This window comes from Patagioenas fasciata, chromosome 15, assembly GCF_037038585.1.
Source record: "Patagioenas fasciata isolate bPatFas1 chromosome 15, bPatFas1.hap1, whole genome shotgun sequence".
In the NCBI taxonomy this organism is placed as follows: domain Eukaryota; kingdom Metazoa; phylum Chordata; class Aves; order Columbiformes; family Columbidae; genus Patagioenas; species Patagioenas fasciata.
Genome location: NC_092534.1, coordinates 732,657 through 757,699, shown reverse-complemented (window position 1 = coordinate 757,699; position 25,043 = coordinate 732,657). Strand labels below are relative to the sequence as shown.

At 45.1% G+C, this 25,043-nt stretch overlaps 1 protein-coding gene across 4 annotated transcripts in view; it reads left to right on the top strand.

The window, feature by feature from the left end:
• Positions 1-25,043, top strand: part of CPPED1 (calcineurin like phosphoesterase domain containing 1) — a 52,052-nt gene that overhangs the window by 3,558 nt on the left and 23,451 nt on the right. The window contains exons 2-5 of one of the 4 annotated variants that reach the window (XM_071815193.1): positions 4,525-4,811; positions 5,792-6,004; positions 6,205-6,306; positions 6,404-6,622. In XM_071815193.1, coding sequence (XP_071671294.1) covers positions 6,258-6,306; positions 6,404-6,622 — 268 coding nt within the window. In that variant the 5' untranslated portion in view covers positions 4,525-4,811; positions 5,792-6,004; positions 6,205-6,257. The remainder of the gene's footprint in view (positions 1-4,524; positions 4,812-5,791; positions 6,005-6,204; positions 6,307-6,403; positions 6,623-25,043) is intronic. The other 3 variants (XM_071815195.1, XM_071815194.1, XM_065850340.2) reach the window with 3 other exon arrangements.

The window sequence follows — 25,043 nt, the reverse complement described above, 5'->3', positions numbered from 1 at the left end:
ACAAGTTCCTTCACAATAAACGTGGGTACACAAATTTCCATTTTTTTTCTGCTCTGCCTTTATCTTTGGGGGCATCGTGCATGTGTGGAACGTGTCAGCCTACCTGCTCCTAATGCCTCTAAAAAGGGCTTTATTAGTTTTCAGATTTATGCTATTTCCAATTCCACTTTTTTTTTTAGCTTCGCTCCTTGGACTTCCGTATCTCACCCTTCAGTGTATAAAATCTTCCCTGTTTACTGTATTTGGATGCGTTAATTTTCTGAAGGGTGCTGTCCTGCTCTTACTGGTGTCCATCTGGCTGCGTTTGTGTTGTTTAGTCAGCCTGGATTCTTTTTGGTCTTTCTGAAGTTCTTAGTAAACGTTGTGCATATGGTCTGAGCCTGTGGGACAGTGTGAAGAGCTTCCGTGTTGCCGTCAAGGAGTTTTGCACTTTTAAAAAGCATAGTAATTACATATAATTCACCTTCTGTTGGAATTTAATACAGCTGCAGTTGATTTCTTATTTTTTCTTGCTTTCACATGAGTGTTAGATCTTGGCACACTGCGATTACTGTTCTAGAGCTCTTCGACAGTAGTATTTTTGGGCGCTGATCAGAACTGCTTCCCAGCTATCATATTCCATTCCCAATACTGTCTCCAACTCTCATATGAATTAGGCAAATTTTTACGTGGGTTTTGAGCAACTTTCTGTGACTTCACCTTGTCATTATGCAAACCACCCCCCTCCACACCCACAGGCTGGGGCTGGGAAGTTTCTGTGATGAGTTTCTGTGTTAAATTGGAAGTGGGCATAAAGGCATGACTAGAGTTGAGCTTTCTGTAGCCCTCAGTACAGATAAACTGGATCTGAGGGGGCTTTTCATACCTTGGTAGTTGTCTAAGAAGTTTAAAAGTATATATTTTAAAAATAGTAGCACTGCCTAATTTATTTGAGAAACTGTTTTCTGTCAGTTAGTGTTTCTACTGACCTTACCTCTGTAGCTTAGGCTCACTGTACATAATTTCTACCAAAATTACTATTTTGAAGTGTTTTATTTGTGCTCTGAAAAATGTATTTCGATACCTGTTTTGAAAGGTTTTTTTCCTGGTTCATAAAATTGCGCCTTCCAGAACAGATTGCCCTGGCCATTTGGCAGAGCCCTCAGTAGCCGCATCTTCGGGACTCTTTCAGGTACACATGGAAAATACAGCTGAAAGGAATGCATGCTTCATTAGATTGACATTTTCTGTATTTGGACATACAGACAATACTGATGGTGTTTTCAAAGCCACAATTATTGATAATGTTTTAATATTAAACAAGGAATTATGAAGGGCTTGGTGCAAGTCCTCTGTTTTTCAAGCTATTCCAGGACTGAGTGGAATGAAAATGAATTCCTTTAAAGATAAACTGCAAAACAATTGCAAGAAAAAGAGTTTTTACCTTTTGTATTGTCTGTGATGTAGAAATGCGACCTTAACTTAAAATATTCCTTTGTCCCTCCTGCCTGTAGCTTCTGTAGAAAACCAATGTTGTGCTTCTTCTCGAGTTTTACCTGGAAAGAGTCACAGGCACACGTTGTAGGCAGTGACAGCTCAGGGCAGGAACCGTGTACCTATTTCTGCTATTCTGTGACCTTTCAGAGAGGTGAAGTGAATCCCCCTGGCAAACCCAACATGAGAACGAGGGTGGGTTTTGTATTTATAATTGCCCGTGGTACGCTGAGCAAGCACGCGGAGTGTCCGTGTCCGTTCTCTGATATGAGACTGTCTATAGGGAGACAATGCACAGCAGTAGCTTTTCACAACTCATTTGTTTCCATGAAATGCCACAGGGTGCAGAGGAGGAGGAAACCGATGTCCTGCTGGCAGCGAGCAGTGCAGAGAGGCCCCGGCAGCACCGCGGTCCCAGCCCAGCCAGCCGCGGCCAGGCGAGCAGGCTCAAGTCCCACCCAGGTCCCTGGGGTGTCTTTCTGTGTGTGATCACAATACATGGCTGAGGTTTTCTCATGGGAATTGCTGCTGACTACTTTGGCCCTTCACAGCATTAATCCTTAGACAAAATTAGAAGCTGGCACCATTTTTCAGCCTATGCTGCTAAAAATACATCACATTGATCCGCTCTCCGTACGTTGGCATGCATGGGAGCAGAAAAAGAGTGGGAAGCTATTGAAACTGAGCATAACAACTTGTTCTGACGTTGGACTGCTTCCGTGGCCAGCAGCTTTGAGGACGCCTGGGAACAAAATGGATGTGGGACAGGAGTTTTGTGTGGCTCAGTGTGTAAGAGCAGCTCCACAGACGTTGTGTCCCCCAGGAAGGGAAGCTGGATGTACATCAGTTCCATGAGAAATCTACCGATTTTGACCTGGCATTTGCGTTTTTTTTCTTGCTGTGGCAACTTCAGAAAGTTGCACAGAGCCTCTGTGCTGACAGGGGTGAAGAGCCAATATGCAGGCGTTCTCAGCTATGCTCAATGTTGCAATGCAAGAGAGAAGGCAGAAAAAATGGTGTATTAATTGAATCCTCATCTTCTATGGCTTTACCTAGCATGCATTTTGAGTAATACAGCTAGGTAGCTCATCAAAAGGCTTGCGAGTTGAAACTGTAAGCAAGAAGGATGCTTTTGATATCATTCCCATAAAAATCATGGCTTGCTACATTTGCAGGGAAGATGGCAAGCGTACATGTTATTTAACTGAAGCCTCATGGAGTAACATCTAGGACCTGGGTTGTGAGCCGATGATCACTGCAAAACCAGCTGTTGCTCCCGCCCCGCGTGCCCAGCGCAGTTTGCTCTTCCCCCTCGGCCAGGTTTGATGCAAACTCCAAAAAAATCGTGCAGACAACTTCGTGTGTGCTCAGGCAGATGAGGTTGGTTTGCACGACCCACAGCACCTGTTCTGCTCGAGGGTGCTCACAACCAGCTGGTGAGGGAGAGAGCTGGGGTACAGGGGTTTTGGTAATAATTAACTGAACACAGTCCATTTATAAATCATTTGGTTGTTGGGCAAAAGACTTTTGGATCCATCTATGACACTTTGACATTCATGGTGACCCTCTAGCCCCGTGGGTGTGCTGAGGAGCGCTGGGGCAGTGCAGCAACATTACCCCAGTTGCACTAGTCGCAACAACTGAATCTTCAGGGAACTGGCATGCCCTGCACAGCTGGGGAGAGCTGGCCTGAACGCTGCACGCACGCCAGTGACGGCGATCAAGGGGTTTCCGTGGTGAGCTGAATCTGGAACAGGCTTAAAAGCTGGTGCAGGGGCAAGTTTCCACCAGTGGTGTTGTACCGATACAGCTCTCTTTGTGACATACTGCTTTTTAAATGGTGTTTCATAGTAACACATTCCTGACAAACAAATATTTAAGTTGTAAGTAAGGCAAAAGGTAGAAAATGGATATTTGACCTTGCTGTTATTTTTTGTAAGCGTTTGATAAATTGATGATAGCTGTTGACTGAATTATTTGACTAAGGCCAGTTAACTAATCTAACATTTTAAGCAAGTGTTGCTTACATAGCCCTGATTCCTGGATCTTTTCTGTTGTCCCTGCTTCGCTTTCTTCATTTTATCTTTTTCTTTCCTCCAGGAGAATATAGCATATACCTCTGCATCGCTTTCAGTTCCTTTCTCTTTTCACCTCCTGTCTCTTTCCTTCTCTCCCCACTCTTCTTCACCTCCACCCCTGCATCTTCTGCTTCTCCTTTCTCTCCACGTCTCCATTCTGTTTGCAGACTCGACTTCTCTTCTCAAATGCATCTTTCAGTGTCTCTCTCTGCCTCCCGTGACCGTCACCCACTCAAACCAGAGCATCTGTGCAGCCTTGGGAACACCCAGGTGCTCAGAACCTGAGGAGCTACTGCATTGGCATGAATATAAGGCAGCAAAAAAAATAATCCATCTATATTTTACCTGGGCCACCATCGTAAGAAGACACTGGCTTCTGACTGATCAGTACAAAAGGAGGAGATTTTGCTCAACATTATCAATACTGTCCACTGAGCTGCTGGGGAAGGGCCAGGAATTAAAAACCTGCCATGCTATTGAAGGATTTGGGCGCATTTCCCATTTAAAGAGTTTGAGGATTGTGCCGCTCCTCCAAAACAAGCTCTTGTTTTGGAGTTTTCCTTTTTTCCAGTTTTACCCTATATAGATTATAAAGGATTTCTGATGCAAGTTTCCCTAACTATTTTTTTCTATATCTTTGCACTTCTGCAAGCCGCCCGTTGACTTCCCTGCACAAACAATGCCTTTGCAGCATGGAACCTGCTTTTTAGCACAGTCGTATCTTGCCATGTAACACATAAAATTACTGTGTCATTCAGCTGCTTCCATAGGGCTTCTACTGCAAACTCATGGAAAGATGATCATTTCACTCCTCTGAATAAGTTACATAATTGGAAAAGTTAATTTCACTTCAGAATTAAAAGCTGATGCATGGATAAAAGTTTCTATCTATAGAATACATGATTATTATTTAGAACATGGCAATGCTGGTATGAGTTGACAATCCTAACAGATTATAAATAATTTTGTTCAGAAATTAAATGTTACTTCAAGTAAGCTGTAGAAACCGCATTTGGAAATGCTGCAGTGCTGCAGCAACAGGTGACAGTGAGGAGCAGCTCCTGGGGTTGCCCACATCCCCCCAGCCCCCACATCCGTGGGGCAAGAGATGAATCCTGAGCTCTGGTTGCCAACCTCCCTTGAAAGAAACACCCCCAGCTTCTCGCAACGGGAGGAGCTTCGCTTCTGGATCACTTGAGAGACACCAAAAGCGAACCCCTGCGGTGGACGTGCCGCTTGCTTATATTCTGTTGTTGGAAGGTTAGTTTTGTTGCAAATTGTGTTTTGGATCAGACTGACATAATATATCTGCATTATATTTTAATTTGAAAAATGTGATATATATATATATATATTTTTTAGATTCAGCTATAGATTGATGTAGTCAGTGAGTTTTTAGCAGTTTAAATGCTGTTTAATAAAATGTCAGTAATCACAGAATGGACTGGGTTGGAAAAGCCCTCAGAGCTCATCCAGTCCAACCCTTGGTCCAACTCCAGCCCATTGCCCAGATCACGGCACTCAGTGCCATGGCCAATCTCAGTTTACAAACCTCCAGGGCCGGTGAGTCCAGCACCTCCCTGGGCAGCCATTCCAATGCTGACCACTCTCTCTGCACAGAATTGCTTTCTCATCTCCAGCCTCAGTTTCCCCTGGCAGAGTTGAAGCCCATGCCCCCTTGTCCTATTGCTGACTGCCTGGGAGAAGAGCCCAATCCCCCCTGGCTAGAACTGCCCTTCAGGTCGTTCTAGAGAGTGCTGAGCTCACCTCTAAGCCTCCTCTGCTCCAGACTGAACAAGCCCAGCTCCCTCAGCCTCTCCCCATAGGGCTTGTGCTCAAGTCCCTTCCCCAGCCTTGTTGCTCAGTGTTAACCCCAATCCAGCTGTCCAAACCGAGCCGTTAGGGTTGCAGGTGAGTGTGTTCAGACGGCTGGTGAAAGCGCAGTGTACTTGTGTTTGTACTCAATTCCAACTTGACACATAAGGCTAGCAGACAGGATACCCTTTTTTGGTTTTAATTTGTAGGCAATTCTTGCTTTTTTGTGCCCAGCATTGAGATTATTTTTTTCTCACTGTGTTTGCAGTCGTATGTATCCCGCTGCTTTTGAGGGACTTGTTACTGTAGTATCAGAGAAACAAACATACAAGCAAAGGGCAGCTGTACAAATTCTGTGGTGTGTTCTGTCTGCACTGACTCTGCCCATGGACGTTTGTTTCTGAGTTATCACCTTTTTCTCACAGGTCTTGGGAGCTGTGCTGGTTCTGAGTTTGGATTTTCACTGTTGCTGCCAGTTCTGGTGTTGCCGGATTTGTGTTTGGTCCTTTCGAGTGGCTTCGGTTCTAACTCCGAAGAATGTGCTTCCTTAACTTCTCTGTGAAAGTATAAGAAGAAAAAGTGTTTAACTCCTTAATAATTTAAGGAGAAGTCTACTGGAACCATAAAATGTGAAATGTGTATGTTTTAACGTGTTAATTAAAGAAGCAATAATCGGAATCTTAAAAGAACCAACTAAAATCTAACATTATACGCTTGTGCTCTGTTGTAGTCTTGTAATTTCGGGCACTATTTGCCGAATTCTTCACACACTTTTCCCCTAGTCAGTCTGTAATTACCACGTGGTATAATTAGATTAATATACTTGTATTTATTGCAGCTATTCGTTAGAAGAAAATTTTGTACTTCTGCCTTTATATTTGTCCTACATGAATGACTACAGAATTCTGCATTTTGATTAAAGCGGCCTCAGCTTACACAGGTGAAGAGCAATCAGTGTCACGGTGTGTGGAAGCCTTCCTGCTCTTTATAAGTTTCTATAGCGCTGAACTGTTCTGTTTTTCCTCTTTCCTCCTTAGCGGATGAGTACCAATGGAAGGGGCCCTTCTACTTCATCCAAGGAGCAGACCCTCAGTTTGGGCTGATGAAAGCTTGGGCGGTTGGAGACACCAACAACGGAGATGACGAGTGGGGAGAAGAAATCAAATTAGCAGAGCAAGCGGTGCAGGCCGTTAACAAACTGAACCCTAAACCCAAGTTCTTTGTGCTGTGCGGAGACCTCGTCCATGGCATGCCAGGTATGACGATTAGAAGTGTAGAATGGGAATAACAAATCCATTTTCTTCATATTTCAGATTGGCAACAAGGCTAATTTAATTTCTTTGACATCACAATATTCTTTTGTAGGATTTGATGTGCTACTGTTTTGGTGTTTGGGGAAAAAAGTGCACTTTGCAGATGATTCTGGAGACTATTCTGATTTTTTCACCCGAGTTCCCTGTATGATTTGTTGTAGGGATGTACTTTTGTAAGTTAGTTGCTTTTTTTTCAGTGGGCCTGAGGAAATTTCCTTTGAAATGAAAATCCTAAGGAGACATGGTAAAATTCTTTCTTCTAAACAAATTGCTTTGAGCAGACAAATGGGGACTCCAGCCACTGGGGAAAAACAGTGCCAAGAAAAGAATGAAAAACAGCTGTGTCTTTTTGACTGCCTAAAGTGGGTGAAGCTCAGAGTGTTCTCTGGCTTTCTAATGCTTAATAAATTTGACCGCTTTAATATTTAAATCATTAAAATGCTAAAAGTCAGTAAACTCAAGTTTTAGCTGCATGTGCTGTTGCTGTGGGACTCTGAGATCAGCGTGTGTCCGCACAGTCAGAGGGAGAACAACAGACCATCTGCAGAGGTGGGGTACAAAGTTTGACAGCTACAACTTCAAAACAGACCGGTAACGTTTTCTTCTTGAAGAAGACAAATACTCTTCTTGGAGGTGAAAGAAGACGTGGTGTTAGTAGTTGACAGGTGGTGCGAAGGGCAGATCTGAGCGCACTGCGCTGTATTTCACAGCTGTGCCAGGGCCGCCGGGTCCGCTGCAGCCATCCCCGGCTGAGCTTGGTGCCACGTCCTGGTGCTGGGTGCCGAGTGAGTCCTGGTGCTGGGTGCCGCTCTGCTCCGCAGCCCCTGCCCCTGGGGTGGCGTTTCCCAGCTCGTGTTTGCACAGCAAGGGCCTGAGCATCGCAGAGCCCTGTCATTGATTCCTTCAGCATCCCGCAAAGTGGATTTTAATACCGTAACTGTTAAATTAATGGTTCAAATTGATTGGCATCATTTATAGGCTACAGACTTTCTTTTGACCAGAACACAATTTCAGTGATAGAGTGGGAAAAAGTAAAAAACAACAGCTTTAAGCTTGATAGAATCTACTGTGTAACACCCCGGTAGCTGGATCGTAACGTGAAGTCTGCCATTATGTGGTTGTTTTATTCATATGTGTTCTGCCATTAACCTTAGAAGTACAGGTTTAACACAGAATCAGAAAATAATCTCTTCCTAAGAATCATCTGGCCTTCCTATAGCAGAGATTTTAATAAGTTTTAGTTTCACTTATGTTATCTTCAGTATCCCTTGTAAGAGGAAAACAATTCAGGACAAATAATAGGTGTCCTACATCCTATTGAAATGGATCTTTCACTCACAAATTTAAGTGATCCAGGAAGCTAAGTTAAGTTTATTTTACCTGGGTATTTCTCAAAGGCTCATAAAACAATGTAAAATTCTGAGTCCTGTTGTCTGTGAGGACTTTAAAGAATGTTTTCTAAGGCTTTTCTGTTGATACAAAGTGTGGACTACAGAGAGCCAGCATTCTTCTGACTGCTACTGGGTACCGAATGGCCAGGTACAATCAATGAGTGTTCACTGTGGCAGGTTTTACGTTGTTTTCTTTTCTAGTAATGGATCTCTGTAGTCATTATTGTTCTTTCACCAGTGTATGTCTCAGACTTGGGTCATATTTTAAATACAAACCTGTCAGGGTTTTGCAAAACATTATCATATATTCATTTTTCTAACAAACACATAAAAGAAACTGAACAGGATTGCAGGGCTGAGCTCACTTACCTCGTCTGATATTTGTGCTGTGTGGTGTAAAATACTTGAAGCTGCCTAGTGCAATTTCCAAGAAATTGCAACCAAGAGCAGTTCATTACGCAATGATCCTGAGGGGCTTTTCTACCCCAGACGATTGTAAGATCACCTCACTTGAGCCACCATCATTACTTCTTGATTGAAATGACGGTAATACTTTGTAAGCCCGCGTTACCGTGTAGTTCTAGAACATAGTTAAGGAAATGTACAGCTAAAAGGAATTTTAAAATATTCAACTGGAACAATTACTTATTTGATTACTGCCTTTGTATTTACACAAATGGCTTGCTGTGCTGTGAGTGGGTAAACAAATGAGTACAATTTAACAATAAAATTGTACATATAAGTACAGTTTTGCAGTCGACCATTTGTCTTTCTGTCTAAGCTGATGAGATGACAGTGAATCGCTCTGTGATGCAGATACCCGGAGACTGACACTGAGCGGTGGCCTAGAAGGACAGGGAGACAGAAAATATGGCATACATGGGAAAGCTAAATCTTTGTATCTCAGAGAATTTGAAACAACACTCTAAACTGAATGTGTATTTGGGAAATGAAATAAGTTGGGAAATGAAATAAGTTTTTCAAATATTTTTTCCTACATTTTCCTCTTGCTTCCTGAGCTTCTGGAATAGAAATTCCTTCAAAACACAAAAAGAGTTAAAGGAAACGTAAAGAAAAGATATTTTAAAGCAAGGCAACTCACATCCTCTTTTAAAAATGTCTCATTGATAAGTTACTGACCATTTCTTTGGTTTGGCTTGTTAACAGCTGTTACTGTATGACACATGGCGAGACATGGGCATTAAGAAGCCAAGATGTTTGCTTTGTAAGAACCGATTTGTTGCATATTCTTTTACCAAAATGGGAATGTTTTTCTGCTGGAAGTTGTGAAGGTTCCTGCCCCGTTCCGTGCCGAGCCCAGGGACTGGGCCTCCTGCTCACAGGGGAAAACTTCTTAGGTCTCTTCTCTCCCACGGGGATGTGTTTGAACTCCAGTGTATTTCTGCCCCAGTTGTGACTGGGATACAAAGCAGGAGCCGTTGTATTTCACTGCCATACGGCCCGAGTCTCTCCATTAATTCCAGTGCTAATACCATGCTTGAGATTTCATACTTTATCTAATCCATTTAAACAATTCCGACTTCAAGTGAGATAAAAATCTGTCAGCAGCTGCTTAAACTCTTAAAAACATTTTAGAAAGAGTTCCATTTCAGAATTGTAAGAATAATATTGAAATTTGCCAGCACTTTCTTTAGTTGTTACAACAAAAATTTGAAATTGTAAGAAACCTTTCAGCAATGCTACACTAATGAAATAGAGCAAACAGAGAAGAAGAATTTTTATAGCAAATAGCTTTTCAGATAACTTGAATGTATGAATGTCTGCAGGATTGAAGACTAGTGGTAATGTTTCTTTTCCTGGAGTAATTTAAGTATGTTCACTGTTCCAGCAAGGATGCTCAGACCTCCATAACGCACGTGTACAGTAAACGCTACTGCGGTCACCTCCTGCTTATCCGCTGAGGAGTCTCTACAAGAGCAATTGCTGTGGCAGTTCCCTTGTCACCTTAGTTCAATAAAACGAAATATTAAACATTCATTTTTCAGTAGGCAAAAATCAGGAATGGCATGAGACAAGACATTGATTCATCATTGTGAACTTGGCTGGTGCATGTATCTTATTTAATGTCTTAAAGTGCCTTTTAAATCATTTGTGTATATCAGCTCTATTAAAACTGAAAACAGCAGCGTTAATCAAAGTGCAGCACGGCTGTGCTGCAGCGTGGTTCCCGAGGAAAGCTGCCATCACCTGCATTTTACAGCCCTCTGCCCGATGTCTGTTCAGTTATTTGGATTATACTGCTTCGTAATCAATGCCTGTCAATGAAAAGGGGGAGGAAGAAAACTCCCAGATCTTCCTCTCTTTTCTTAAAGCATTTTATCCTGGGGTACCGTTTAGCTGAAGCAGCGTTGAAACCTTTTGCAAAGGAACTCCAAGAAATGTCAGAATTTCAGCACTAGGAGCGATGAGCAGAATCCTGATCAGCTGGGAAGCAATCAGGCCCAGCACTTGGAATCCATTACACATGTCATTAGAGCAACGCAGTAATCAGCACCAGTATCTTGGTATTTAGCTGCTGATTAAAAGTAGTTTGTACTCTGAATATTATTTTCAGAAGTTTTTCTTGATTACATAATCAAAAATAGGATATCTATTCCTGGTAACACTAATATTGTTGTGCATAATGAAGAATGTTAAGTGGTACCATATAGGGCGGTGGTGTTACTGGAAATAATCTATACAAACTAAATACTTACACCTAGATACCACATGAGGATGAAAGACTTACTCCTGGAGACACTTGTATATGTTAAGTTAGTGTATCAGAACTTGGGATGGCAAAAGCAGCCCTGAGTACCGGCCACTCATCACTGCCCCTCAGCGCTGGGCCTGGAGTTCATTATGTTTGTTTGGAGTTCATTATGGAGTTCATTATTAATGGCCTTAGTTCATTAGTTTGTTGCTGGAGTGGTCGAAGCCTTTGCTGCCCGTCGTGTCCCTTGCTCATGTCAGCCATTGGTGAACCTCGGTCTTTCCAACACCAGCCCTGCGTGCCCAGGTGGTTTTCCAGTATTATTCTTTTCAAGTCCATCTTTGCTTCCATCTCTCTTTTACATTCTTTTTCGCTGGTACTCAGGCATGAATCCCCCATTAGCCAAGTCATTCTCCTCATAGTCTGCTGTTAAGGACCATTCTTGTATGAAGAGGTGCTTGTCTGTGAAGACACATCAACTCTTAAACTCCTTTGCCTTTCAGAGCTGCCTCCCCCAGTTCCCTGCGTCAGCCCCACAGCCGCTGCCGTGCTGGGTGCCGAGCTCTGCGGCCCGGGGGGGCAGCAGGACCCGCGGGCCGTCTGCGCAGAGCGGGTCCTGGGCTCGCTGTGGGGTTGCTGTCTGCAGCTGTTGGCGAACTGGGTTGAGCCGCAAGAGCCAGGGTCTGTGATCTGGAGACTTTTCAAGTTCTTTAGAGAAGACTTAACCGAGTTCTTTGCCCCTTTCGGGTGGTCTGTAGCAAAACCCCGCTCTCAGCAGTTGACCTTCCCTCTGTTCCCAACCCAGGAGCTCAACAAACCCGGTGTCTGTTCCACAGAATAGCTCCATCCACACATCGAGGGCAAACTCCCCACCTGCCTTCCAGCCTGTCTTTCCCGTTTCAGTTCAGCGTGAAGCGTAGTGGTTCCTTCTTCATCCCGAACCTCGAGCGTGGGGCCGTGTCCAGGAAACAGCTGCTGCGTTTGCCCCCCTTTCGTTGCACCCGCGGAGGATCAGGCAGCTCGCAGCCAAGGTCACCCCGCTGGAGAAACACGGGCTCGGGAAGCTGAGGATCCAGCAGCTATTTTTAAGTGGCTGAATTCCTTTGGAGGAAATTGTTTAAACTGCGTTTTTGTGATGATACTGTTGCTGTCAGTAACGTGATAGACATCAGTTCTAGCCAGCAAAGTCCTTTATGTGATGTAGCTTTAGACCAGGTGTTTAATTATTTCCCATTAATTGCTCTGCTTATATGGGTGAAAGAACAAGACAGCAGGTCTACAAACTTTACTCAGCTCTGACTGTAATAAAATGGAGCTGTTTAGAGACTAAATGAAACGAGACTTGGCTAATAACGTGTATAATCGAAAAAACTGATAGAACTTGATTAAGCTTGATCTGTTAGCAGTGTAATAATGGATCAGTGAGCAAGTAATGTTTATGCTTGTAGTTTTAGGTTCATTTGTGTGTGTATGTTAATTAGAAGAAATCAAAATCGCTAGAACTGAGTATTATGGCACTTGAAGTACCCTATGAACACTTATACTAATTCCTTTAGTTAGGTGCAAGCATAATCTCTTATACACACATTTCCTGCCCAGGTCATTCGGTGCCAAATAAGCTGACATCAGCCTTTTCCATCAATTAGGGAAAAGTGGTGAATTTTTTTCTTTTTTTCTTTCTTCCTCCTTTGTTTTACATTATTAAACTGCTTAATTAAAGGCTTTCAAGCTGTTGTAACGCATTTCTGAAACACAGTTAATTCTGATGAAGGGATGGTTCGCTCTGGCGGGTCAGCGTGCGCGCGGTGCTCTGCTCCAGAGTCCCTTGTCTGGCGGAGCGGGACGAGGAGGACACCCCAGCGCTGGCATCTGCTGGTTCAAAGGTCTTTTCTCTGAAGGATCCACCTTTTGGGTTGTTTTTTAATATCCATTTGGAAAGAACAAATCGATCCGGACAGCTGTGTGAGGGGTGGCGGGAGACAAAGCCATTGTGTTTGAAGTAAACTGAACTCCAATAGGAGAATTCTGTTGTCTGCTCTTCTCCATGCCAACTGAATTAATTATGATGGTACTTCTTCTGTTTTAATTAATCTGCCTATACTTCAGTTTCATTTGCTTCAGCAGCAGTTGTCCCTCTTGCTTTCTAGGTTGATCACAGTGGGATAAGCAGTTGTACCTATTCGTGCTTTCTTTTTCATTCCAAGCTCTGGCATTGTGGGGCTTTTTTGTTAGATTTTTATTCCTTTTATAGCAGATAAAATATTGTAAGTGGTCTTACTAATTTTGGGCACTTTTAGTCATTTTTTTTTAAAAGACTTCTCCTTCTTAGCTGGGATGCTGCGTGCTGCGTTCCGGCAGCTCGGTTTACCGCAGTGGATATGACCCGTGTGCACTGCTCTCACAGCCGCTTTTCCTCCGGCCCAGAACACTGGGAATACTTGTGGGCTTTCCAGGATACTCAGTGTTATTTCAAGTGGTTGCAACACTGTAGTAAAGGGATCTGTGAGGAAGGACAGTAGCTTTGTAGAATGTATGTGATCGAAATATGAATTTTGTATCCAGGCTAAAGAGAAAGAGTCACTGACTACTTGTATTCTATTATTTAAAATGTTTCCTTAGCATTAGACAAGCTTGCCATATATATTTAATGGTTGTCTGCCTGGTAGAGCATTGATCTTGTTTTCATATAAATATATATCACAGAACCCCAGGATGTCAGGGGCTGGAAGGGACCTGGGAAGCCCATCCAGTGCAATCCCCCCATGGAGCAGGAACACCCAGCTGAGGTTCCACAGGAAGGTGTCCAGGCGGGTTTGAATGTCTGCACAGAAGGAGACTCCACAGCCTCCCTGGGCAGCCTGGGCCAGGCTCTGACACCCTCACCAGGAACAAGTTTCTTCTCAAATTCAAGTGGAACCTCCTGTGTTCCAGTTTGCACCCATTGCCCCTTGTCCTGTCACTGGTTGTCACCCAGAAGAGCCTGGCTCCATCCTCCTGACACTGCCCCTTTCCATATTGATCCCCATGAATGAGTCCCCCCTCAGTCTCCTCTTCTCCAAACAGCTCCAGAGCCCCAGCTCCCTCAGCCTTTCCTCACACGGCAGATGCTCCACTCCCTTCAGCATCTTGGTGGCTGCGCTGGACTCTCTGCAGCAGTTCCCTGTCCTTCTGGAGCTGAGGGGCCACAACTGGACACAATATTCCAGGTGTGGTCTCCCCAGGGCAGAGCAGAGGGGCAGGAGAACCTCTCTGACCTACTGACCACCCCCTTCTAACCCACCCCAGGTACCATTGGCCTTCCTGGCCACAAGGGCCCAGTGCTGGCTCATGGTCACCCTGCTGTCCCCAGGACCCCCAGGTCCCTTTCCCCTACACTGCTCTCTAATAGGTCATTCCCCAACTTATATATTTGCATGTGTTCTTCCATTCACATATATGCAGAAATAAATCTCAGATCCTTTAAGTGTTATTAATATGGTACACTGCAGTAAAAATGGCATTTCCCCCCCAGACACAAACCAGTTACATCTTAATGGGCAGAAGGTAGTTGAATGAGGCTGAAGCTGTGTCTGTGTCAGAGCACAGAGCTGGTCACCAGCCACAGCAGCATGGAAATGGGTGCAGGGATGTTATGAACTAGGCCAGTGTCAACAATGTAACAAATCATTCAATTTAGGGATCAAATATTTTTGTTTATTCTTCAAAGAAAATCATTAACAGGAGAAGGTTGCTGAGACATTACTTATAGTGAAACTGAAAACACTGTTATAACTGTAAACTTTTTACTATATTTTTCTATTTTCTCAGATCAAATAATTGTTTAAGTATTTCCAGTTTATATATTGTTTGTGATATCAGTGCCACAAAATATATATTTAACATCTATCAGATATATATTTCTTTAAACTTCGATTTGAAGTGCCAGCTTCACATTAAGTGTGCATTAAAAATCACCTGATAGGACTCTGGTGATCACCGTTTTTAGCACTGCCGTGTCTGCACATCAGATATTCCACTGAAACAAGGCCAGTCGGGGAGGATGTTCCCCTTTATTTAGAATAGGTATCTACCTCACTCCCTATACCTTCTCATTTTAATTAATATGTAAAATTTGTAATCTTCACATGCTGTTCAGATAATATTAATGATCTAATTCTGTCCCATTCAGGCAAACTTACCTTCACATGATTAAGACATGGAAGTCAGGTCCATTTTACCCACAGATTACGTACACTCGTGCCTTGCACATTGTCCCATAAAGCTTTTGGAATGAATTGAGGATTTCAAAAATGAAACAGTGATCGCAGTGACCTGTGTTCTGAATAGTGCTGATCAATGACCTGGTCAGGACAGAACTGGTTCAGCAGAAGGGACACAGTGCCTATGGTATTTATTGCCTTACTGGATCAATATCTGAACAATCCGTTAAAGTCTGGTAGATAAATTGTACGGTGGTTATTTGTCTACAGGGGACGTTACTTCTCACCTTAATTTTGTGCAACTTTTTGGATAGTTGGTTTTTGTTTAACCCACCAATGCCAACCAAAGCTTCTATGGGAGGGTAACAAGATGGAGTTGGTCAGAGTATTGGTACCTTGAAGCACGATAAAATGTACACACTTTTATAAACGTCCCTTTTTGTAAATGGAACAAGTTAAAACATGATGGATTCAATCAGCTTTACAGAGCTGCAGTCATATTCGACAGGATTTTCTTACCGCTCCTTGGTGTGCCTGCAGCGCCTCTTGCTCTTTGGGCTGTAGCTGGACACAGATCTTCCAGGATTGCGTCTGTTACATGTTTTCATTTCTTACCGTGCTGTCTAATGTATGTTCCAGGCTGTGAGCACAACAGAAAGTGCCAGAACTTCCAGACAGAACACAGAGGCACCTGTGGAGCTGGATGGTTGGGCTGCAGCCGAAGGAGCTTGTTGAACGTCTCCATTGCACTTGAGGCAGCTCCATATCTTTTCTTCTGTATCTGTCTGTAAAATTTAAATGTGCTAAAAACAATAGCAGTGTAGCAACAACTGCTGTTTAATCCAACAGCGTTCCATTTGCTGAGGCAACGTAAAAGACACATAGTTTTATATTTGTAATATAGCTTTAGGGACTCAACAGGAGGGAACAAATGTCTGCTGATCTTGATGGAGAAAGCGAATTGTGATGTGCACTGATCCTCTGCAGAGAGATGGTTCCTGTACCTTCAGTTTTCCACAGCCTGTTCCATAGGTGCATTACAGCCACTTGCGGGTGTGAATTGGCTGGTGTCAATTTAAACCCACGGCAAACCCCTGATCCTTCGGGAATGCCAGATCATTCTTTCCTGCTGCTCAAGACCTCCCATGTTTTTGAAGAGGATGTTAACTCTCCTGGGAGTGCCGGCGCTGGCACCGCTGCCCGCAGCTCTGGTGACGCTGGTGCTGGGGTGACAGTGCTGGTGCAGTCCTGGCCCCGTGCTGTTGGCAGCCGATTACTGGAGCTCACTGGGTGAACTGGAGCTTGGGGCCAGGGTTGCGTGGTTACTGTGATCGGCTGCAACAGGAAAGGCTGTGACAACAGGAGCAGCTCATTGATGGTCTGTTACTGGTTACTGAGGCAGTGCGGCTTGGAGAGCTAGAGAGAGTCTGCTCTAAGTGAGCAGCAGGGCAGGGCACCTGTGTGGCGAGGAAAAGCCGCGCTCGGGAGCACCATCTGTGTGCGGGGTGGAAAGGTACGGGCTACCCAGAAAGTCTGGTATCCTGTGAAAAGTCCAAGAATTTGGGAGTGAATTGACACCATCACAGAATGACTGTGAGATTGCTGAAGGTGCTTCAGCAGCCCTCCATGTTCGCCCTCCCTCTTCTGCTCTCTCTGCCTCCAGTGTCCCGGGCCCTGCCCGGCTGGGACGCGGGTGTCCCCGGGGTCCCCAGGGGTCCTGCTCCCCGGGCAGCAGCTCTGCCGGCTGCACCGCTCGCTGTGTGCGCATCCCCCAGAAACGCTGCACGTTTCGCTAACCCTCTGACTCCTCCATAAAGCCTCAGTAAAGCATATCAGCTCAGTTTGACTACTTACAATTTTGGGCACCACCACGCGCTTTTTGTGAAAAGCAGAACTTCTGGCTGCGTCTCCTCAGAGTTACGTACCCTGTCCTGTCTGCCATGCAAACAGGGTTTTTTCATATAACAATACAGGTGATGATATGCGCCAAGATTTTTAAAAGCAGGTGCCAAGTATTGGGATTCTGAGCTCATATTGAGGCAGCAATTAAGGGACATGATTTTCAAATCAGCACCTCTCTGTTTGACTTCTGCTTGATGATGAGGATACACGACAAGCTGGGCATGCTGGCTTTTATACAATCAGTACCTCTGATAAGCTCTGGCGCCTATGTTGGTTATTTCCGTTCAGAATAGCTGGGTTCAGAGCTGAGGACCATGAGAGCTGATGGTTCTGGTGTCCAGGCAGTGTCGTGGCTTCATTTCTGTTCATGACCACTGCAACATCTGAGGGTGGCGTCTCTCCTGGGAGAATTACTGACGGGGTTATCCTCAACCTCCCTCCCATGCCCAAATTTGATGTGCAACTGCCGCAGTCCAGAACATTTCTGTCCCTTGTTTCTGTTAAATATTGAGTGCATTAATATGACTTCCCCTAAAAGTGTAATTTTTATAGATACTAAATCTTAAAGTGTAACCTGCAGCACATGATTAGAAACATCTGCCTTACAGGGTAACTCTGAGAAAACTCTTCAACTTGTTCAGTTTTCTAAATCAGGGGAAAATCAAATACCATAGCAAGTGTTCCTAGTCAAAGTGTTATTAAAACCTGTCGCGAATGTTCTGAATTCTCTTACTTAAAAAGTCTTGGGCCTGCCCAGGAAGGGTCAGAGAGCAGCTGGTTTCAGGAGCTGAAGCTGGTGCCTCCCAGGGCGTCCCACCCGTCAGCTGCCTTTGGAGCCACTAAAAAAGGACATTGAGATAATACTGAGTTTCACAACTCATTATCTTTGATAAAGTCCAGAGTCATTTGCATGTTTATGTTCTTCCTTCTTAGGAAATATTTCATGGATGTTCAATGTCCCACCTTGTGAATCTGCAGCTGTTTTGCAGTGCGCTCAGCCCTTCCAGAGGGCAGATGGCTGTGCCTGGCAAGCGCAGCAGATCCGGGCGAGCTGTTCACATCCCAGCAATGGAGCTGCTGGGAGAGCTGGAGATTCGCTGCTGGTGGCTTTTGCACACGAGATGGGGTATGAATGTAATGCTGAAATCTGCATGCAAATGCACAAGCTGCCATTTATACATTTGTGAAGTGAATAAATTACAGATACATGTCGGGTCCTATACAAGTTCTTAATGTTATATACAGTGAATTAGTAAGATGCTCTACAAAGGAAAAAATGCCTGAGAATTCTTAATATCTTTCTCAATAAGTGATTTTACCATGGTAAATCTGGCTGTGAATTGCTTTTATTATTGCTTTTAAACTACCATTAAATATCTCATTTTCCTAAAACAAAGGAACATTAATTTAAAAAAAAAAACTAGCCAGACAAAATGAAGCTGCTCTCCTAGGCCTTAGAGGTAGTGTGTGCATACAGAGGTAGTGTGTGCATATAGAGGTAGTGTGTGCATATAGAGGTAGTGTGTGCATATAGAGGTAGTGTGTGCATACAGAGGTAGTGCGTGCATACAGAGGTAGTGCGTGCATACAGAGGTAGTGCGTGCATACAGAGGTAGTGCGTGTATATAGAGGTAGTGCGTGTATATAGAGGTAGTGTGTGCATATAGAGGTAGTGCGTGCATACAGAGGTAGTGCGTGCATACAGAGGTAGTGTGTGCATACAGAGGTAGTGTGTGCATACAGAGGTAGTGTGTGCATATAGAGGTAGTGCGTGCATATAGAGGTAGTGCGTGCATACAGAGGTAGTGCGTGCATACAGAGGTAGTGCGTGTATATAGAGGTAGTGCGTGTATATAGAGGTAGTGCGTGCATATAGAGGTAGTGCGTGCATATAGAGGTAGTGCGTGCATACAGAGGTAGTGTGTGCATACAGAGGTAGTGTGTGCATACAGAGGTAGTGTGTGCATACAGAGGTAGTGCGTGCATACAGAGGTAGTGTGTGCATATAGAGGTAGTGTGTGCATACAGAGGTAGTGCGTGCATATAGAGGTAGTGTGTGCATACAGAGGTAGTGCGTGCATATAGAGGTAGTGTGTGCATATAGAGGTAGTGCGTGCATACAGAGGTAGTGCGTGCATACAGAGGTAGTGTGTGCATATAGAGGTAGTGCGTGCATACAGAGGTAGTGTGTGCATATAGAGGTAGTGTGTGCATACAGAGGTAGTGCGTGCATACAGAGGTAGTGTGTGCATATAGAGGTAGTGTGTGCATACAGAGGTAGTGTGTGCATACAGAGGTAGTGCGTGCATACAGAGGTAGTGTGTGCATACAGAGGTAGTGTGTGCATACAGAGGTAGTGTGTGCATATAGAGGTAGTGCGTGCATATAGAGGTAGTGCGTGCATACAGAGGTAGTGCGTGCATACAGAGGTAGTGCGTGTATATAGAGGTAGTGCGTGTATATAGAGGTAGTGTGTGCATATAGAGGTAGTGTGTGCATATAGAGGTAGTGCGTGCATATAGAGGTAGTGCGTGCATACAGAGGTAGTGTGTGCATACAGAGGTAGTGTGTGCATACAGAGGTAGTGCGTGTATATAGAGGTAGTGCGTGCATACAGAGGTAGTGTGTGCATATAGAGGTAGTGTGTGCATACAGAGGTAGTGTGTGCATACAGAGGTAGTGTGTGCATACAGAGGTAGTGCGTGCATATAGAGGTAGTGCGTGCATACAGAGGTAGTGCGTGCATATAGAGGTAGTGTGTGCATACAGAGGTAGTGCGTGTATATAGAGGTAGTGTGTGCATACAGAGGTAGTGTGTGCATACAGAGGTAGTGTGTGCATATAGAGGTAGTGCGTGCATATAGAGGTAGTGTGTGCATACAGAGGTAGTGCGTGCATACAGAGGTAGTGTGTGCATATAGAGGTAGTGTGTGCATACAGAGGTAGTGCGTGCATATAGAGGTAGTGCGTGCATACAGAGGTAGTGTGTGCATATAGAGGTAGTGCGTGCATACAGAGGTAGTGTGTGCATATAGAGGTAGTGTGTGCATACAAAGGTAGTGCGTGCATACAGAGGTAGTGTGTGCATATAGAGGTAGTGTGTGCATATAGAGGTAGTGCGTGCATACAGAGGTAGTGTGTGCATATAGAGGTAGTGTGTGCATACAGAGGTAGTGCGTGCATACAGAGGTAGTGCGTGCATACAGAGGTAGTGTGTGCATATAGAGGTAGTGCGTGCATACAGAGGTAGTGCGTGCATACAGAGGTAGTGCGTGCATACAGAGGTAGTGCGTGCATACAGAGGTAGTGCGTGTATATAGAGGTAGTGCGTGTATATAGAGGTAGTGTGTGCATATAGAGGTAGTGCGTGCATACAGAGGTAGTGCGTGCATACAGAGGTAGTGTGTGCATACAGAGGTAGTGTGTGCATACAGAGGTAGTGTGTGCATATAGAGGTAGTGCGTGCATATAGAGGTAGTGCGTGCATACAGAGGTAGTGCGTGCATACAGAGGTAGTGCGTGTATATAGAGGTAGTGCGTGCATATAGAGGTAGTGCGTGCATATAGAGGTAGTGCGTGCATATAGAGGTAGTGCGTGCATACAGAGGTAGTGTGTGCATACAGAGGTAGTGTGTGCATACAGAGGTAGTGTGTGCATACAGAGGTAGTGCGTGCATATAGAGGTAGTGCGTGCATACAGAGGTAGTGTGTGCATATAGAGGTAGTGCGTGCATACAGAGGTAGTGTGTGCATATAGAGGTAGTGTGTGCATACAAAGGTAGTGCGTGCATACAGAGGTAGTGTGTGCATATAGAGGTAGTGTGTGCATATAGAGGTAGTGCGTGCATACAGAGGTAGTGTGTGCATATAGAGGTAGTGTGTGCATACAGAGGTAGTGCGTGCATACAGAGGTAGTGCGTGCATACAGAGGTAGTGTGTGCATATAGAGGTAGTGCGTGCATACAGAGGTAGTGCGTGCATACAGAGGTAGTGCGTGCATACAGAGGTAGTGCGTGCATACAGAGGTAGTGCGTGTATATAGAGGTAGTGCGTGTATATAGAGGTAGTGTGTGCATATAGAGGTAGTGCGTGCATACAGAGGTAGTGCGTGCATACAGAGGTAGTGTGTGCATACAGAGGTAGTGTGTGCATACAGAGGTAGTGTGTGCATATAGAGGTAGTGCGTGCATATAGAGGTAGTGCGTGCATACAGAGGTAGTGCGTGCATACAGAGGTAGTGCGTGTATATAGAGGTAGTGCGTGCATATAGAGGTAGTGCGTGCATATAGAGGTAGTGCGTGCATATAGAGGTAGTGCGTGCATACAGAGGTAGTGTGTGCATACAGAGGTAGTGTGTGCATACAGAGGTAGTGTGTGCATATAGAGGTAGTGCGTGCATACAGAGGTAGTGCGTGCATACAGAGGTAGTGTGTGCATACAGAGGTAGTGTGTGCATACAGAGGTAGTGTGTGCATATAGAGGTAGTGCGTGCATATAGAGGTAGTGCGTGCATACAGAGGTAGTGCGTGCATACAGAGGTAGTGCGTGTATATAGAGGTAGTGCGTGCATATAGAGGTAGTGCGTGCATATAGAGGTAGTGCGTGCATATAGAGGTAGTGCGTGCATACAGAGGTAGTGTGTGCATACAGAGGTAGTGTGTGCATACAGAGGTAGTGTGTGCATACAGAGGTAGTGCGTGCATACAGAGGTAGTGCGTGCATACAGAGGTAGTGCGTGCATATAGAGGTAGTGTGTGCATACAGAGGTAGTGCGTGTATATAGAGGTAGTGTGTGCATACAGAGGTAGTGTGTGCATACAGAGGTAGTGTGTGCATATAGAGGTAGTGCGTGCATATAGAGGTAGTGTGTGCATACAGAGGTAGTGCGTGCATACAGAGGTAGTGTGTGCATATAGAGGTAGTGTGTGCATACAGAGGTAGTGCGTGCATATAGAGGTAGTGCGTGCATACAGAGGTAGTGTGTGCATATAGAGGTAGTGCGTGCATACAGAGGTAGTGTGTGCATATAGAGGTAGTGTGTGCATACAGAGGTAGTGCGTGCATACAGAGGTAGTGTGTGCATATAGAGGTAGTGTGTGCATACAGAGGTAGTGTGTGCATACAGAGGTAGTGCGTGCATACAGAGGTAGTGTGTGCATACAGAGGTAGTGTGTGCATACAGAGGTAGTGTGTGCATATAGAGGTAGTGCGTGCATATAGAGGTAGTGCGTGCATACAGAGGTAGTGTGTGCATACAGAGGTAGTGTGTGCATACAGAGGTAGTGTGTGCATACAGAGGTAGTGCGTGCATACAGAGGTAGTGCGTGCATACAGAGGTAGTGCGTGCATATAGAGGTAGTGCGTGTATATAGAGGTAGTGTGTGCATATAGAGGTAGTGTGTGCATATAGAGGTAGTGTGTGCATACAGAGGTAGTGCGTGCATACAGAGGTAGTGTGTGCATACAGAGGTAGTGTGTGCATACAGAGGTAGTGTGTGCATATAGAGGTAGTGCGTGCATACAGAGGTAGTGTGTGCATATAGAGGTAGTGTGTGCATACAGAGGTAGTGCGTGCATACAGAGGTAGTGTGTGCATACAGAGGTAGTGCGTGCATATAGAGGTAGTGCGTGCATACAGAGGTAGTGCGTGCATATAGAGGTAGTGTGTGCATACAGAGGTAGTGTGTGCATATAGAGGTAGTGTGTGCATATAGAGGTAGTGCTGTGCATACAGAGGTAGTGTGTGCATATAGAGGTAGTGTGTGCATACAGAGGTAGTGTGTGCATACAGAGGTAGTGGTGCATACAGAGGTAGTGTGTGCATATAGAGGTAGTGTGTGCATACAGAGGTAGTGCGTGCATACAGAGGTAGTGTGTGCATACAGAGGTAGTGTGTGCATATAGAGGTAGTGCGTGCATACAGAGGTAGTGTGTGCATATAGAGGTAGTGTGTGCATATCAGAGGTAGTGCGTGCATACAGAGGTAGTGTGTGCATATCAGAGGTAGTGTGTGCATATAGAGGTAGTGTCGTGCATACAGAGGTAGTGTGTGCATATAGAGGTAGTGTGTGCATACAGAGGTAGTGCGTGCATACAGAGGTAGTGTGTGCATATAGAGGTAGTGTGTGCATATAGAGGTAGTGCGTGCATACAGAGGTAGTGCGTGCATACAGAGGTAGTGCGTGCATACAGAGGTAGTGCGTGCATACTGAGGGGTAGGTGTGTGCATATAGAGGTAGTGCGTGCATATAGAGGTAGTGTAAGAGGTAGTGCGTGCATACAGAGGTAGTGTGTGCATATAGAGGTAGTGCGTGCATACAGAGGTAGTGCGTGCATATAGAGGTAGTGCGTGCATACAGAGGTAGTGCGTGCATACAGAGGTAGTGTGTGCATATAGAGGTAGTGTGTGCATACAGAGGTAGTGCGTGCATATAGAGGTAGTGCGTGCATACAGAGGTAGTGTGTGCATATAGAGGTAGTGCGTGCATACAGAGGTAGTGTGTGCATATAGAGGTAGTGTGTGCATACAGAGGTAGTGCGTGCATACAGAGGTAGTGTGTGCATATAGAGGTAGTGTGTGCATATAGAGGTAGTGCGTGCATACAGAGGTAGTGTGTGCATATAGAGGTAGTGTGTGCATACAGAGGTAGTGCGTGCATACAGAGGTAGTGCGTGCATACAGAGGTAGTGCGTGCATACAGAGGTAGTGCGTGCATATAGAGGTAGTGCGTGCATACAGAGGTAGTGCGTGCATACAGAGGTAGTGCGTGCATATAGAGGTAGTGCGTGTATATAGAGGTAGTATGTATATAAGGAGACACTTTGTAAAGTTTTAGTTTTAACTAAAAATACAATAGTTCTTAAAAAAAAATCCTTTCACACCTAGAAGACAAGAGCATGAACGCTGATGTTTGTCTGTGTAACAGGCAGGTTAAAAGTGGTATCTTCAAAGATGGTTCCAGCTTAAAAAATGACAGTAAGGATGTCACCTTTACTATATTTACTCTTTTTTGCCGCTTGTGGTGGCTGCTCGGCTGACTAACCAGAGCGGGGCTGTGCAGAGCGAGCTCCATCCGCACAGCTCCGCCGTGTCCCTCTGTCCCGCACAGCTCCGCCGTGTCCCTCTGTCCCGCACAGCTCCGCCATGTCCCTCTGTCCCGCTCAGCTCCGCCGTGTCCCTCTGTCCCACTCAGCTCCACTGTGTCCCTCTGTCCCGCACAGCTCCGCCATGTCCCTGTGTCCCACGAAGCTCCACTGTGTCCCTCTGTCCTGCACAGCTCCGCCGTGTCCCTCTGTCCCGCTCAGCTCCGCCATGTCCCTCTGTCCCGCACAGCTCCACCGTGTCCCTCTGTCCCGCACAGCTCCGCCGTGTCCCTCCGTCCCACTCAGCTCCGCCATGTCCCTCTGTCCCGCTCAGCTCCACTGTGTCCCTCTGTCCCGCACAGCTCCGCCGTGTCCCTCCGTCCCGCACAGCTCCGCCGTGTCCCTCCGTCCCTCGCGGCTCAGCCGTGTCCCGCTGTCCTGCACAGCTCCGCCGTGTCCCTCTGTCCCATGCAGCTCCACCGTGTCCCGCTGTCCCACGCGGCTCCAGCAGAACTGGCAGCTCAGTCCCAGCTCCTTCCCTTTGTCAGGTGGTTTGTAACACAGCACCAGGTGGAAAAGGCCCAGGTCGACCTTTCAAGTGCGAGGCAGCAGCGGTGGCTTGGAAATGTTTATATGGAATCAGGTAAAAATGTTATTTGTTGAATGCAAGGTATTTTTTTAATATGTCACTGACTCATCAACAGGCTTTTTTCGGTACTGTCATCTCACATAACATGAGCAGTGTTTAAGTTTAACCTAATTTCCTGACAAGGAAGCTTACTCTAAATAAACTCACTGCAGCCATTTCTTCTGCTATTGCAACTGATTAAAAGCTTTGATGTGCTGGGTAGGATGGAGCCCAAACGAAAAGGATTCTTAGCTGTTTTCTTCTCCAGACTCTTAGGCTAATGTTAATATTGTCTAAGAATTTGGGTAAGTAGCACATTGTTTCTAATAATACCTAGTTCAAGAAATGTCACTATGGCTGCATAAATAAACATTTTGTAATAATTCTAGTAAAATTCTAGTAATTCCGGCATAAACTAATGGAACATTCAAAGCCTCCAAACTGCTTA